The sequence below is a fragment of the Pygocentrus nattereri genome, chromosome 24, assembly GCF_015220715.1.
Source record: "Pygocentrus nattereri isolate fPygNat1 chromosome 24, fPygNat1.pri, whole genome shotgun sequence".
NCBI classification, from domain to species: Eukaryota; Metazoa; Chordata; class Actinopteri; order Characiformes; family Serrasalmidae; genus Pygocentrus; species Pygocentrus nattereri.
In genome coordinates this window covers 22,601,103-22,617,480 of record NC_051234.1, presented here as the reverse complement: position 1 = coordinate 22,617,480, position 16,378 = coordinate 22,601,103, and the positions used below count along the sequence as shown (strand labels likewise).

At 37.8% G+C, this 16,378-nt stretch overlaps 1 protein-coding gene across 2 annotated transcripts in view; it reads right to left on the bottom strand.

Annotated features, from left to right (window-relative positions):
* The window catches only part of LOC108439374 (xin actin-binding repeat-containing protein 1), a 21,843-nt gene extending 6,572 nt beyond the window's left edge, over nt 1–15,271 (bottom strand). The window contains exons 1-6 of one of the 2 annotated variants that reach the window (XM_017717752.2): nt 15,146–15,271; nt 13,102–13,251; nt 9,866–9,926; nt 8,288–8,773; nt 7,051–7,126; nt 50–195 (exon numbers count right to left, since the gene is read on the bottom strand). In XM_017717752.2, the coding sequence (XP_017573241.1) occupies nt 50–195; nt 7,051–7,126; nt 8,288–8,773; nt 9,866–9,926; nt 13,102–13,226 (894 nt within the window). In that variant the 5' untranslated portion in view covers nt 13,227–13,251; nt 15,146–15,271. Of the gene's footprint in view, nt 1–49; nt 196–5,168; nt 5,687–7,050; nt 7,127–8,287; nt 8,774–9,865; nt 9,927–13,101; nt 13,252–15,145 lie in introns of those variants that run through there. The other variant, XM_037534098.1, reaches the window with a different exon arrangement.
* Nucleotides 15,272–16,378: the final 1,107 nt, after the last annotated feature.

Here is a 16,378-nt window from a genome sequence, read left to right as displayed (position 1 = left end):
CCCCAAGTTCACCAAATGCATCAGAAGAACAGACGACACGAGTACTAACTGGTTTTAAAAGGTTCCCTGTTGGGTCTGCAGCTGCCACTTTTGACAGATATAGTGAAGATATGGCTTTGACAGAAATAGGGGAATTCTCCCGTCCGTAGAGGGTATCTCTGAAGCTATCTCTGAAGTCTGATTTCCTTTTGTCATCTGCAGTGCAACAGAGAAATCAGAATTAGAAGCAAAGTAGGTTTCATATTACGTTAGGCCACAATTATGTAAAGAAAAACGAGCACTAGAAGGCAAACCAAACATCTGTGCTTTTTGTAACTGTACTCCAGTGACATTGTCCCCTGGCGGGAAGATACTGTAAACAGTGAGGAATGTGTGGGATTTAAAAGGAAATATCTTTCTCTCAGTGGGAAGAAGAAGGCCATATGATTAGGTGGGGGATTTGTTGCCTTTACAGATGACCTTATCCTTGACCCTCAAAGCTGCCTGCAGGGCTGCTGGCGTTCATGGGCAAAGAGAACAGAGTGGAGTCTGCCATTAACAGTCGCATTAAATCAAACTATCTCCATTAGCATGTTTAGTAGACGTTCACCTGCTGTGTACACAAACTAAGTTGCCCTATTGGAATTCACTGTTGAAGTGATGTCATAAAAAAGGACTTTAAGAAAACCACTCATTCAGCCTCCAGCACTTTAGCTCCGACCATGCGTATTGAAGTTAGTCTCAGTCCCAGCCTCACACGCTCCACCTACACATAGACGAAGAATCTAATATCTATAGTAGGCTAAAATAGACAAAAGATTAGCCAAAAAATCACATTTACCCAATTTCATGCTTGCCCCAGATGTAGTCGATCAACCGAGAAATGTTTGGAGTCCAAAGTTTGCTTGTTTATCTTAGAACTGGAGGCTAACACTGCAACACTAGAGCTCAATAGTCACCCAAAAAGCCCAAAAGTTTTCTGTAAAAAAAAACTTTTTCAGCCCACTCAAACTGTATATCAAGTCTTCTTTAAGGTTGCACAGACTCGTCAATGTGGTTTAGAGCGCAGTATGACTTACCGTGAACTACAAAAATGTACAAAACATCCACTTTAGACAACAAGAGGTGTATTTATTAACCACTTCAGGAGAAGGAGCGCTGATCTAGAATCAGTATTTGAGACAAGATGCAGAGAAATAAAGAGAAAAAAAAAGTGTATTCAAACTAAACATCCATTGACACCAATCCATTTTTTCCATACTGATCTCATATTCTAGCTAACATACTTTCTATCAATAAATCCATCCATTCTTTTAAGTTACCTATAGTAACAGTCCTGAATTTGGCCTTAGCTAAATTAATTGCAGTCTCTCTATTGCCTAGTAGACAAGCTGGTGAGACTCTTCCAGTCCAATTTCCTAGCATATGCAATACCCCCTCCCACCAAAAGGAAGCAAGTAAAAAATGGCCACACCCATGTGAAATATGCAAATGCATATTTCCTTTTGGCATTTCCAACATTGATCTATAAACCCCATTCTGTTCAGCAGTGAGGGTGTCCAGTCACATCTGTTCAAATAAACAGAAGAGTCTGATCCAAAATCTGTTCTGTTTCATGAATACCAGCCCTGGTGGTGTCCAAAGTGGCTGCCTGAGTGGTTTTGTTATTTTTATACTTTATAGTGATTCACATCAGCAAGTCTACACAACTTTAATGAAGTGGTGGATGTGGTTTGAGCAGACTAAGGTTTTGGTGATGCATTTTTATAGAAATGATTTGGGCTGTTTGGGTGACTATTAAGCTCTAGTGTTTGTTAGCAATGTTAACCAATTATTTCCAGTTCTATACTAAAAGGGGGTAAATTTACACTCCATGTCTTGACACTGACAAAAATTGGCAAAAACATTTTTTAAACTGGCCACAAATGTTGGAAAATGATCAGTCTCTCTGCTCATCACCCATGTGTAGGCACCTCTATGGAATGGGTTTCATCCCAATGGGAAACAGTCAATTGGCATGAATAAGAGTTTCAGATCAAGATAGTCACTGGATTGAAAAAAGTTTGTGAAGTTCATGGCATTTCATTTTCAAACAGTATTTAGAGATTTCATTGAAGCATTTAATAGCTTTTTAACCAGATGTCCTTGCGAGTTTGCTAGTGTACATATCAGTTTGTTGCATGTGGGTTTGTTTTGGTAGTAGCCCCATTTAGAAAATCTCCGGCCCCTAGGTGTCACGCTAAAACATCAACTCATAGATGATTATTTTCTAAGTCAGTCAAACTGCCCCTTCTTGTCAAAGTAGCTGGAGCTTGGCAATGTTAAAGAATGAAATGCACCAGACTCAGAATTTGGGCTTGTGAGACAATATTGAAGTTATAAGGAGTGTCAGCAGGAACTGCTTTATGAATGAGGCACAGTCCAGCCAATCAGAGCAGAGATCATTTACATATCACTCTTAAAGGCACAGCAATGAAACCAGCAATATTTAGGAGAAATAAAGCTGCATTTGGTACTGGAAATCACAGAAATATCAACAGTGAACCAAAAAAAGTGGTTTCAGCAGCATACAAGGAATCCAAAGATGGCGCTATTTTCAGACAGAGTGGAATTTGCTTGGTATGTTTTATGAGGTTTTCTACAATCGAACATAAGTAAACATTATTATTAAGTGCTTTTGTCACGTAATAAGCTCACACTCTTTCATGACTAACTGAATGAACATGAATGAATGCTGATGTCACTTTCCCAGATAAGGAGTATAAGATTTTTGTACAGTGTTAATGTGGCCCTGCTGTTAGTCATCACAGAGCTACTGGGTGGCTATCAGGAGTCACTTCTCCTTATGGGAATATGGACAGCTGCTGTTTGGTGTGGTGTCTTGGGTGTGATGGGTGCTAACATTTAACCCCGTGTGTTACAGATACCAGTGGGATTACTAGAAGACAGATCAGAACCATGTCAAATAAATTGGTCGTTTAAATAAACTGTTACAGTATTTAGGCCAGCATGAGAGCTTATTGGGTTTATTTATAGCCAGTCATCTTTATTTAGGGCACAAAATTACACAGCTAAACATTTTTAAATGCTCATTTAAAACCTTTTTCAAAAGGGTTCTTCCGTTGTTGCAAGCTCTTATCATAACAGAAGTGCTACATAGAACCCTTTTCAAAATGGTGCTATATAAAGCCTTCTACAGCACATTCTCCATCAATCTGAAGAGCCCTTTCATGATGCACGCTTTAATCATGCGAAGGTATCTTTGAATGTTAATGGTTCTATACAGAACCCGTTTATTCACTAAAGAATCCTTAAAGAACCATCTTTTTAAGAGTGTACAGGATGGAATTGTCAGAAAAATACAATGTCAAGTAACTATAATTACTTAATAACTGATTTACATGAAGTGTCACATAGTGAAAAATCAAGATCTGAGTTCCATAACAAGCTAGAACAGCAATGCTGAAACTCTTGGGCCACTTTAGCTTGCCTGTTTAGGTGCTATTGGCTACCACACCACGTCCTTGGTTTCTTATAGCTGTGACAACTCTAACAACTGTTTGAGTTCATGTGACAAAACGTCTACGCGGCTCATAAACAAGTAACAAAATTAGACACATCGTCATATTTGTATTAACTGTACTCTTAGCAATAAGGGTTTTGTATTGTACAATCTATAGCAAATGCTTATATATAGAACCATGAATACTTAACAAACACTTTGCATATATAGGTTCTTTACAACATGAAAGAGTTCAAATTGATGAGCATGTATTTATCCATCAATTCAGAAAAAATCTGTGGGATTCCCCTTTAAGTGTTCTTAGAACTTTTACATCATGTGGATGTTCTTTCAACTTTACAATGGTTCTTCACACCCAAATATACATTCACTAAACTGTTTCTGTAAAGAAACATCTTCTGAAACATTCCTTAGGAAGCTAAAAGTGGTTCCTCTACACAAAGAATCAAAGAATTGGCTTTATTATCAAGAAATAAACATAATGAGCAAATTACTTGCATGTATAAATAAGGATTCCTTAATGGTTAATAGCATTGAAAAACCTTTAATTGCTTTGTAGAATCAGTGTAGAACCTTTGAAAAAGGATTTTTTAAGGAACTGAAAGTTCTTCTATGTCATTACCCTGATGATTATAATGCTCTTCAGCAATTAATAGCAGAATGTGCATAACTGTTCAACAGTTCAGAATCACCCATTTTCAATAATATAAAAGCAGTTTGTTTGCAGGTACCTGAGTAAAATTACCGTGTACGACTACACAGGTTTCAAATAATTAGTAAAGCTCTCTGAATGGAGCTGAAGAGGATTCTGAAATGTAACTGAAAAGCTGTATAATATTGTGAATTATTTTATCGTTGCTGTCCATAAAAAAACCCCCAAAAAAACAGTATCTCCACTTTTGCCATTTTTCTTTCTTTTTTAAAATAATTTGGGACAATCAGCTGCTCTTGAAGAAGAGATCACATCTCAATGCATATAACTAACTCTTATTATACAATATTTATCATTTAATAACTTATAACATATATAACAAAAATCAAAAATATTGAATTAGAGAAATTACTGAATCAGAATTGTTCACAGTGGTGGGGATGTCTGAAGAGTCTAATGCCTCTAAAAGCTCCCTCACAGAACATTATTACATGAAAAGGTTATCATTTCAATGCCTGTCTGCGACATTGTTTTATGATAGTTTTGAAATAAAGTTTTGGCCTAAAACACATTTTTAAAAACTCCATTCATGGCAGAGAATTCCTAATTCTATTCTAATTTATAATTCTGTTTTCAGATTTATCACTAGTTTACCATTATTAAAATTACACATTTATTAAAATACACAATTACACATCTTAATAATTGTTTTACAACAGTTTTTAGTGAAGATGTTGGCCTGAATTGTGTTTAATTAAATCCATTTACGACGGAGACGCAACAGTTCTTTTTTTCCCAGATTTACCACTATTTAACCATCATTAAAATTACATGTAAAAAAAGATATGCGTCAGTTCACTGGTGGTTTTGGATGATGTATAAGTTTCTCTACAGTGAACCATTTCACATCAAACCACTCTGAATGACACTGTTTAAATCTCAGTCTTTTTTTTTAAATGGTGGCACTAAACTGAGAATCTTAGAATTTACTTAAAAATGTGAATTTGTACTCACCAGATTAAGTTTTTCCAGTTAATTCTCTAATTCGTATCCTTTGTTAATGCTAATGTTGCTCTGTGTCCGTCCAGCTCTAGTCCTCAGTGTTCCACATTGGCTCTTAAGTGAGTGTCCTCTATGTGTGTCAGTGTGCCCATGGCTGCTTTCTGGTGACAGCTGACCCTCTCTTAGTGCCAGGTGGCTATTTTTGGAGGCCTGTGGCCTACTATTTCCCCACCAGGCCGAGTCAATCACTGTCTCTGGAGTGTATAGTGCTGAAACATACCCAGTGTCACTTCCCCCCACTCAAGCCTGGAACCCAATTAGGCTTTATTTTTGGACTGCCAGGTTTGCCCCTGCTGTGTTGTCATCTGGTGCAGTTAGCTTTTCTGTTTTCAGAACTGTGACATGGCGTCTTTGGTTTGGTGGATCAGAACTACATACATTGTTGTACTTCTCTGAGTATTTTTAAATAATACCACTCTTGTTTATACTGATAGACACTAATCAGCAACAGCATTAAAACCACCTCCTTTGTTTCTACACTAATTGTCAATTTTATCGGCTACACTTACTATATAGGTGCACTTTGTAGTTCTACAATTACAGACTGTAGTCCATCTGTTTCTCTGCATACTTAGTTAGCCCCCTTTTACCCTGTTCTTCAGTGGTCAGGACCCCCACAGGACCAAGACAGAGCAGGCACTATTAGGGCATCGGATCGTTCTCAGCACTGCAGTGACGCTGACGTGGTGATGGTGTGTTAGTGTGTGTTGCGCTGGTCTGAGAGGATCAGACACAGCAGTGCTGTTACGAGTTTTTTAAACACCTAAATGTCACTGCTGGCCTGAGAATAATCTACCAACCAAAAATATTCAGCCAAGAATGTCCTGTAGGCAGCATTCTTTGACCACTGGTGAAGGGCGAGAGGATGACTAACACAAACTATGCAGCAGCAGTTGAGCTATTGTCTCCAACTTTACACCTAGAAGGTGAACCAACAAGGTATGAGTGTCTAATAGAGTGGACAGTGAGTGGGCAACTCTAGCAACACTGCTATGCCTGATCCACTCATACCAGCACAACACATTAACATGCCAGCACCACGTCAGTGTCACTGCAGTGCTGAGAATGATCCACCACCTGAATAACACCTGCTCTGTGGTGGTCCTATGGGGGTCCTGACCATTTTGTGGACCTTATATGGAGGTTCTATAAAGGTCTTTTCAATCACACATCTCATTTGTAAAAACGATTCTCCAATGAACCACCCAGTGAAAGGGTCTTTAAGGCAGCAAAAGTGTGTTCTTTTATGTGATTGCACAAAGAAGCTTTCTTTGGGACTGTATAGCAGTGGTTTTTAAATCAGTTCTCAGAGACCAGTCCAAAATTGTGTTTGTTATGTGTTGTGAAGTGGGACAGAACAAAAACATGGACTGCCTGGGGGTCCTGAAGTCTGCTTTGAGAACTGCTCCTAAACTGCACCATATTCACAGAGAATTTGGTTAGTTATTTGGTTACTTTAGGTACTCAATCTTTAGAGTATGTGGAGATTTGTAAAACTTTTAAGAACACATTTACAAAAATGTTTTTTTAAGGAATCAGCAACTCGGACGCTCTTCAGACAAAGACTCTTCTCTGGCATCAATCTAAAGAACCTATTTTGGTGCCTTCATTTAGTAATAGGAGTAAGAGTGTGCTTCTTTTAGTAATATAGAAATAGTGACGTTTTATTTGCTGCTGGAGCTTCATGAGGTCAAGCTGAGTGCATTATTGTTCCATGATGACGACCAAAAACTGTTCAATGTTTAACTAAAACTCTTCTGGAGTATAAAGGCTAAAGTACAATAGACCAGAGAGACAGAGTGAGAGAGAGAGAGCGAGCACAACTTGTACTCACCTTCAGGAGAGGATACTTTTTCAGTATATACTCCCGTTACAGTCTTTCTTCTCTCTGCCCGTGGAGCTCTCACCACCTTTAAAGAGAGAGTTATTATATGCACTCTTAAAAATGAAGGTTCCTAAAGGAATCTTGGCTTGAACATATAGTTCTAGGAAAAATGTAAAACGTTTAAGTGGTGTGAAACCTTTACATTATATTCTGATGTTCTTCACATTCACATATCTCATATACAGAAATGGTTCTATGAAGAATCATCCACTGATCTGTTGAAAGGGCACCAGAGGTGGTTCTCCTACACTCTTAAAAAAAGATGGTTCTTTAGTAAAGTAAATGATTCTATGAAGAACCAAGATCACTGAAAGAACCTTTTGCTTGATTAAAGGGTGCTTTGCATCATGAAAGGGTTATTTAGGTTGATGGAGAATGCTGCAGATGGTTCTACGTAGAACCTTTTTTGAAAAGGGTTCTAAATAACACCCAAAAGGGTTCTTCTATTGTTACAAGCTTGCCATATGGTGCTATATGGAACCCTTTTTAAAAAGATTCTATATAGAACCACCTACAGCACGTTCTGAAGAACGCTTTGCATTGAATCCTTTTATCATGTAAAGGGCTCTTGAGTGCTCATGGATCTATATATATATTCCATATCTTTAATATCTATATATAGAACCATTTTCTGTACTAAAGAACCCTTAAAGAACTATCTTTTTAAGACTGTATAGCATCTCGATTCTATAGAATAATAAAAAAAAGTTCTATGACTTGTGATAATAGAGCAACCCTTTTTTGGTGCTTTGTCGAGCTGTTTTAAAATAGATTCTTTACACCTGTTTTTTTCGTCATATAGAAGCAAAGAGAAAACAAAGTAAGCAAAACAAATGTTTCTCTGCATTGCTGTGATGCTATATTTAACCATAGCCATTATTAAAGAAATTTGAACATAAAAGGAACCCTTTTGGTTTCCTAAACAAGCTTTCAGTGGGTGGTGCTTTAATGAACCATTTTTGTAAATGAGATGTGTGAGTGTAAAGAACTGTTTTTAGGCTTAAATACACATACTCTAAATGCTCTACACCAATTTAAGGTTTAGTACCTTTATGTTAAGGTTCAGGCCAAGAACCACATAGGAACCTTCATTATTAACACTATTAATTGCTCTAGCTTGAGGATATGTCACAAATGTAAATGTAACAGTAGCTCAAAAATAATCACCATAGGTTTGATCATTTACCTTTGGGGTCAAATTCTCCTCTTTTGGTGGTTTTGCTGGTTTAACATAGTTATTAGTGCTCCCTGATTTGGTTTGCACCATTTGCTCCTCTGTGGCTTTATGACTGATCAAATTGTCCTCAGAGAGCTGGTCATTATGTGATTTTGGACCACTCTTGGACTGTTGATCACTCTTTGGTTGTTGACCACTTCTGGGCTGTTGATCATTCTTGGGCTTTTGGTCATTCTTTGTCTGGTGACCACTCTTGGATTGGTGTCCACTCTTGGATTGCATGGCAACCTTTGACTCATAGAGCTCCCTGAGAGTGCTTGTGCTCATGTTTTTTTGGCGCGGAAGGATCTCCATGGACTTGCTGCGCATGAGAGGAGAGTTGCCGCTATGGCTGGACTGAACCCTCTGCCTGTCTTTGGTCTCATTATTCTGCACTGGAGTGTCCGGTTTGATATCAGACTCTGTGACGGGGATGGCAGTAAACTGCAAAGCAAGCTGGAGGAAAGCGGACAAAGAACTATTAGACTTATTGACCCTATAGACTGCTTTAAGTGAATAGTTTGGCAAAAAATGGAATTCATGTGATTTTCCATTTGCCCCAAATGCAGTTGATCAGCCAGCACATATTTGATGTCCAAGTTTTGCTTCTTTACTTTAGAACTGGAGCTGCTAGGCTAATGGTGCTAACAAACACTGCAAGTCAATAGTCACCCAAACTACATTTTTAAAAATTATCATTACAATGCCATGGATAGGCCTTATTTAAACATTCAGACTATAACTGGAACTACATTATGATCCACATAATGTCCTGCTTAATGGTACTATTCTAATCTTCAAACTCTGGGAGGCTGGAGCACAGGGGCATGTTGTAAAATGTCACTACACAGGTATGAAGCACAGTAAAACTCAGGCCTACTCACTGTAAGAGGGTTAAAAATTGCAATTTGAATAATGATAAATTTAGGAAATAAGGGGTGGAGAAACTCAGACTTCAACTCAGACATCACCTGTCAACTCCCCCATGTACACTTCCAGGTTCTTGATGTGTGACGACTCACAGATGGGTTCATGGTAGCACTGCTGGGTCCAGCACCCAACTGATGATTTTCTCCTTGTGTATATTCAGATTCAAATATATATAGTTGGGGCTCATTTGTGCAGAAAATGTGGTCCCCAAATTCAGTCATAATAAGTCATTGTGTTGATTTTCTGAGTGTGTTTGCTTAGGTTCCCTGTCTACATTACCCTGTGGTGTAGTATGTGGTGTATGAAAATGGTTTGGGTGACTATCGACTTCTAGGGTTTGTTAGCACATTAGCCCTGCAGATCTAGTTCTAAACTAGCATGTCTTGGCTGATCTGCATTTGGGGTCAAAGGAAAATTATGCAAATATAATTTTTCACCAAACTATTCCTTTAAATTTTGGTGTGCTGTAGATCTTTTACAGTAAATATTATGCTAAAGCACATAAAAATATATCCATCCAAGGATGTAAGACTCAGATATTGTACATGCAATCTGATCTAATGTGTAATGCTATTTGATTTCAGATAATTGATTCAGTGTACTGTGTGTATATTTCACCCTTTGCTTGTTTTCCACTGAATCCGCTGCTTTAACTTTTCCACTAATGGAGTTCTGATATCTGATACAAACAGAGAATAAGAGAGTACAGAGTTATAAACTGTTGGTTGTACTTTATCACTGTATCACTTTATCATCTTCATCAATACCTCATTATCAGAGCTTTATTATTTATTAACTAAGCATATCAGTCAAAGAGTTTTGTGCTGGGATACTAAATAATAATGATGTTATAAAGATACAGTACTGTGTAAAAGTCAAAGCCTACCTTTTTTTATTTAATGTCCAATCAAAATCGCCATCATGTTACATTTTCAACATCAGGAATAAATAAACATAACAGAAAATAACACAGAAGCCTCAACAGCTCATTAAATGAATTATTTTAGTATTTAATGTGTCTCCCTTTTACCTTTATTACAGCTTCCATTCTTTGTGGGAGACTCACTTTTAGTTTTGTAAAGAAATCTTTTTCACTCATCCAAAGTTCAGTCTTAGAAGCTGGTTGTTTTTTTGTTTCTCACACAATGATGTTGAGGTCTGGACTCTGGGATGGTTAGTCCATTAGTCTGAAAACATCACCAGCTTCTTTTAATCATTAGCAGTGTTTTTGTCCGTTTCCTTTTCTCAGTAAGGGCTTCTTAACAGCTAGACATCCTTTCAGACTCATAGTGTTGAGTTTTCTTCTTACAGTGGAAGGATGGCTATGTTTTTTTTCAGAAATGACTATTGTAACATGTCCTGACCTGCGTTATTATAGTTAACAAAAACTATTACTAAAACAAAAACTAGCTGAGAAAAATGTGCCTGTTAACTAAAATAAAAATAAAAATGACAGTTTTCAAAAACACAAAAAATCAGAACTATAATGTCCTCTGCAAAACGAATTAAAATGGAATAGAATTACTAAAATAAAAATAATAATTTTTCCAGTGCACGAACGAGAGTTAATGCGAGTCGTCCCCTTGGAATTATAAGAATCTATCAGATTTTTTGTCAAAATCCAATTATTCATATATTCCCAACTTCTAAACATTATCTGAGGTGTATTTTTAAGTTGTGTGCATTTTTGGACTCCTTGTCAAGTAAACAGAAAGGTTTCTGTCTCTAAAGCCAAACTCTTATTGCTATAAGGTTCTATCTGTGAGCCAATCAGCACTTTAAATACCCACAAGAGGACTAATCAGGTTCTGCTTTTTTGTCATGTTGCCGCACTGCTCAGTGGAAAAAGGATATAAAATTTCATGAAAAATTAAAACATGTTGTTAAAACTCTGCCTGTCTTCTTGCAGTTCTTTAAAAATCTATTTGTCTTAAATTTTATAAATGCTAAGCCTTAAAAGTAATTAAACAGAATAGCTGGGCTCTTAATTACAACATAAATCCTAATTTCATTCATTCATCCATCTTTTCTTTTTCTTCTTTCTCCCAAAATAAGACATTTTTGTGCATTAGAGTCAAGATTTCTGATACAAAACAAAACCTCACGCTGCCTTTATACTGACCGGTTACACTTACTTGCTGTTACAGTTCATTACAGTAGCTGCTAACCTAAAGAAAACAAAGTAATGGCTCCTACCTAAAACTGACCTCTGCACTGGACAAAATATTTAGCACTGACCTTTATAACTTCATCAATATCAATCGACCAATGCTTTTTTGATTAAGAAAAAGATAATTTATCTTAAAACAATTTCATGTACATACACTATATTTCCAAAAGTATTCATTCACCCATCCAAATCATTGAATTCAGGTGTTCCAATCAGTTCCATGGCAACATGGTTTATAAAACCAAGCACCTAAGCCTGCAGGCTGCTTCTACAAACATTGGTGAAAGAATGGGTCGCTCTCAGGAGCTCTGTGAATTCCAGCGTGGTACCGTTACAGGATGCAACATGTGGAACAAGTACATTCGTGAAATTTCCTCACTACTAAATATTCCACAGTCAGCTGTCCGTGGTATTATAACAAAGTGGAAGTGATTGGGAACGACAGCATCTCAGCGGTCACCAACTTTCTGCAGAGTCAATTGCTACAGACCTCCAAACTTCATGTGGCTTTCAGATTAGCTCAAGAACAGTGTATGGAGAGCTTTATGGAATGGGTTTTCATGGACGAGCAGCTGTATCTAAGCCTTACATCACCAAGTGCAATGCAAAGTGTAAAGCACCGCCACTGGACTTTAGAGCAGTGGAGACGTTTTCTCTGGAGTGACACTTCTCCATCTGGCAGTCCGATGGATGAGTCTGGGTTTGGCTGTTGCCAGGAGAATGGTACTTGTCTGACTGCTTTGTGCCAAGTATAAAGTTTAGTGGAGGGGGGATTATTATGGTGTCGGGTTGTTTTTCAGGCCTCTTAGTTACAGTGAAAGGAACTCTTAATGCTTCAACATACCAAGAGATTTTGGACAATTTCATGTTCCCAACTTTGTGGGAACAGTTTGGGGATGGCCCTTAAAGACATGGATGAGTGCATTTGGTGTGGAAGAACTTGAATGGCCTGCACAGAGTCCTGACCTCAACCCGATAGAACACCTTTGGGATGAATTAGAGCAGAGACTGTGAGCCAGGCCTTCTCGTCCAACATCAGTGTCTGACCTCACAGATGCGCTTCGGGAAGAATGATCAAAATTCCCATAAACACATTCCTAACCCTTGTGGAAAGCCTTCCTGGAAGAGTTGAAGCTTGAAGGGTGGGCCAACATCATATTAAACCCTATGGATAAAGAATGGGATTTCATTCTATTTCATATGTGTGTGAAGGCAGACGAGTGAATACTTTTGGTCATATTGTGTATCAGTTGCTATTTGAAAAGCAAATCTTTGAAGCCTGGAACCTTTCCATAGTTAGCCATCTTTAAGAGAGCCGGAGCTGAGCCAAGTTCAGTCTACTGGTGTTTTTTTATTTTTTTATTTTATTCTACTCTTGTCAAACACCTGCTATCACAGCATTCATTGTAATACTGAAACTGAAACTGCAACTAAATAAAAAGTAAACTATTTTTTTTTTCAGAAAATACAAACTAAAACTATTAAAAGAGCCTTAAAACTAACTGAAACAAAACCTTCTTTGCGTGGTTTTTCAGGTTGATGGAGATGATTTGTAACACCTAAAAGGGTGCTGCTTGTAACAGTAGCAGAACCCTTTTTGGTGCTATACAGCTGTTTTTCACACAGCTGTATATTATGTAACCTGAGTTTGATAGAAGTGGATATAAATGTAAGCAGTGCTCACTGGGCCACGAGCTGAGAAACAGACTTCCTCCTGTCTCTGAGTCCAGCTTCCGTCCAGGCCAGAGAGTGGTCAGTGCTGACGCTCTTGAGCGACTGGGCCCTCCGCAAGTTACTCTTCACCTCCATCTCCACACCCTCACGCTTACTACACCTGCACAGAGGATACACAACCTGCCTTACTGATCCAGTTTATGACATCAGGTCACATGACCTGGTCTAAAGTTTCTTCTACAGCAAACTATTATTATACACAAAAAACTTTAACTTTTTCTACTGTAGCTTGGTCAAGAATTGTCCAAATTGAATATGAAAACTTTACTAGATATCAGAATTCAGTGACACAAACTCAAGTTCAGTCTGAGAATAAAACATAAGACATATTTAAAAAAACATTTTTATTTGATGGCCATGGCCCAACATACTTCACCTACCAGGAAATGAATGTTGACGGAAATTTCACTTGCAGTCCAGTGAAGTTTAATGTTTTAAGAGATTAAGAACAGGTTTAAAATTACTTTTAGGCCTACACTCTCTTGTCACCCTTATTATGCTCCTTTAACCAGGGAACATAATTGTACCATAATCCATTGAAATGACATTTTCTAAGTTGTATTGACTCCACACATCCCGTCTCGTCTCCAGGCTTTTCATTTTATTGTTCAGTCTTAAAACATTTGGCTATGAAAAGGTACAAATATGTACTTTTCACCTGGAAAAACTTATAGTGGACCTTATAACCACTGTTGTACCTTTAAGGGTACATTTACATTGTTTGTACCTTGACAAATGAGAAATGTACCTGCACAGAACATTTTATTTCGAACAGTGTACCTATTTCAAGATGAGCCAATTCCAGTAACAGCATTATCATACTCCGCTAACATTAAGTCATTTCCACTTAAATTTATGATTTATTTTCTTATTTCTCTGCCTTCACAAAAACAACATTTTCTACTTCAGACCTTTGAACACGTATCACTTATTTTTAGACTGGAACCAACTTCTTGTCAAGTCAAATCATCTTTCTGCATGGACTGATAATTTCACTAGTATTATATAATTTTCTCCTCAAATTCAGTGTCTCTTTCTTGTCTTTAGCTCATCTTTTTTTGCAGTGTATTTGCATTTTTTCAACAGTATGATATTCACATTGTATGTCAGTCTGCACTCATATTTCTTTCTGTTGGCCAGTGGAAGTGATCTGCATTGAACTTCACCCAGCCTGAATCAGATTATGTATTGGTAAATGTATTCGATGTAATCAGTTCTGATAGTTAACAAGGCCACAGTGGTATGCAAAAGTGTATGCACCCCTAGTCAAGTTACATGTATTGTTGATTTTCTAAATAAAATAAGTGAACACATCCTCTATGGAGAACACGCAGTTACTCTTTACTTGCTGATTTTAACATACTGGGGGAAAATAGCATAAAACATGGCTTCTACAAATGTTATGGCACATTTGATCATTTATGGAGTATATGTTAAACTCTGAAAGTAAGTGGGAATTCTGCACTAAAATTGGCAGAAAAATGCCATATTTAAGTCTGTTCCTTGAGGAGGGCGTGTTATCCTTCTGGGTCGCCAGGGAAGCTGACAAGCCTATCCCAGGACTCACTGGGCGGAAGGCAAGAAACACCCTGGACAGGTCGCCAGTCCATTGCAGGACACACAATATAGTATAATAAATATAATATAATATAATGTCAAATGTGCCATAACTTCTGCACATGCCACATTTTATGTTTTTTCCCCAACAGTAAGTATATGTTCTCTGTATTATATTAACTTATTTTCATTTAGAAAAATCAACAAAACTTGGCTGGGGTGCACAAACTTTTTGAGACTGTACATTAAGTTGATTTTAATTGTTCCGACAACACCTGAACACCTTGTGCCTATACCAAATCATATCAATCAACAACCAAACCTTAATTGTGAATCATTGCTGTCCTGTACATCTACCAGACAAGTTTTCACTGCATAAATCAATAATAAGTATTTCACTGGATTACATTAAATAGCTGAAAGAATCAGTGTGTTACCTTTGTTAAGAAGGTGCTGCTATCTTCACTCAGAGTGTTGCAGAGAGTTCTCCGTGTATCACGAGTTGCACACACACACACACACACACACACACACACACACACACACACACACACACACTGTGTGAAAATCTACGGACAAAGTCCTGCTGCTTTATTACCGCTGACACTAGGAAGTCACTTGAAAGAAATGCTCAGTGCAGATCAGCTCTCAACTGTAAATCACCACCAATAAAACACATGATGATACAGTTATATATTATATGTGTGTGCTTTTTGTGTCCTGGGGAACCATCATTGTTCTGAGAAAACCAGCAGCTTTTCTTATTTCCTTTTATCAGTAAGGGCATATTGACAGCTACACATCCTTTCAGACCCATAGCTTTGAATTGTCTTCTCACAGTGGAAGGATGGCTTTGTCTTAGATTAATCTTAACTGATTCCATAACTAGTTGCTGAATAATGAATCTTTAAGATAAATATTCAAATAATGACCCTGTAGTTTAAGCAGTTTATCATCTCTCAGTTTCTTCTCTCTGAGGCTTGTGCTGGTAATGAAAAGCCTGAAGAGCAGCATACTTGATTAGTCAGTCCAGACTGAGGGCCAAAGTGCAGACCATGTTGCTCATGCTTCAGCTGGCTCCCCTACTGGGGTCAAGTTCCCAGCTGCCCTTTCCCCCTTTAGGTGCAGGTTGAAAGAGGTTTGACCTTGCTGTGGCCTGTTATGGCCCTGGGTCATCTGCCTGCTTTCTTCTTCCACACATGCAGCATGGGACCACTTACTAGAGCTAAAATCAGCCTGAGGACTGTGAGGCATGTTGTTGTGTCTCAGCTGGACGCTATCTGTAGGATAAGGAGCTCTACATGAAAAGTGGTTAAGCTACTAGCACTGTGTCCACTAGCAAAAGACTGTTACATATGTCTTTTCACAATGTGTTTTAGCCCATTTTTTATGAGTGAGCAACGCATTCTCATGCATTTGCATAAGCTAAAGATTAATAGACATTAATGTCTTAAATATGCATAATGGTAATATGTATTAATACACTAAATATTTATGTGTAATACACCAATCAGCCATAACATTAAGACCATCTGCTTGTTTCTCCACTTTATCAGCTCCATTTACTATATATTAGCACTTTGTAGTTCTACAGTTACAGACTGTAGTCCATTTGTTTCTCTGCATACTTAGTTAGCCCCCTTTTACCCTGTCCTTCAAGGCTAGGACTC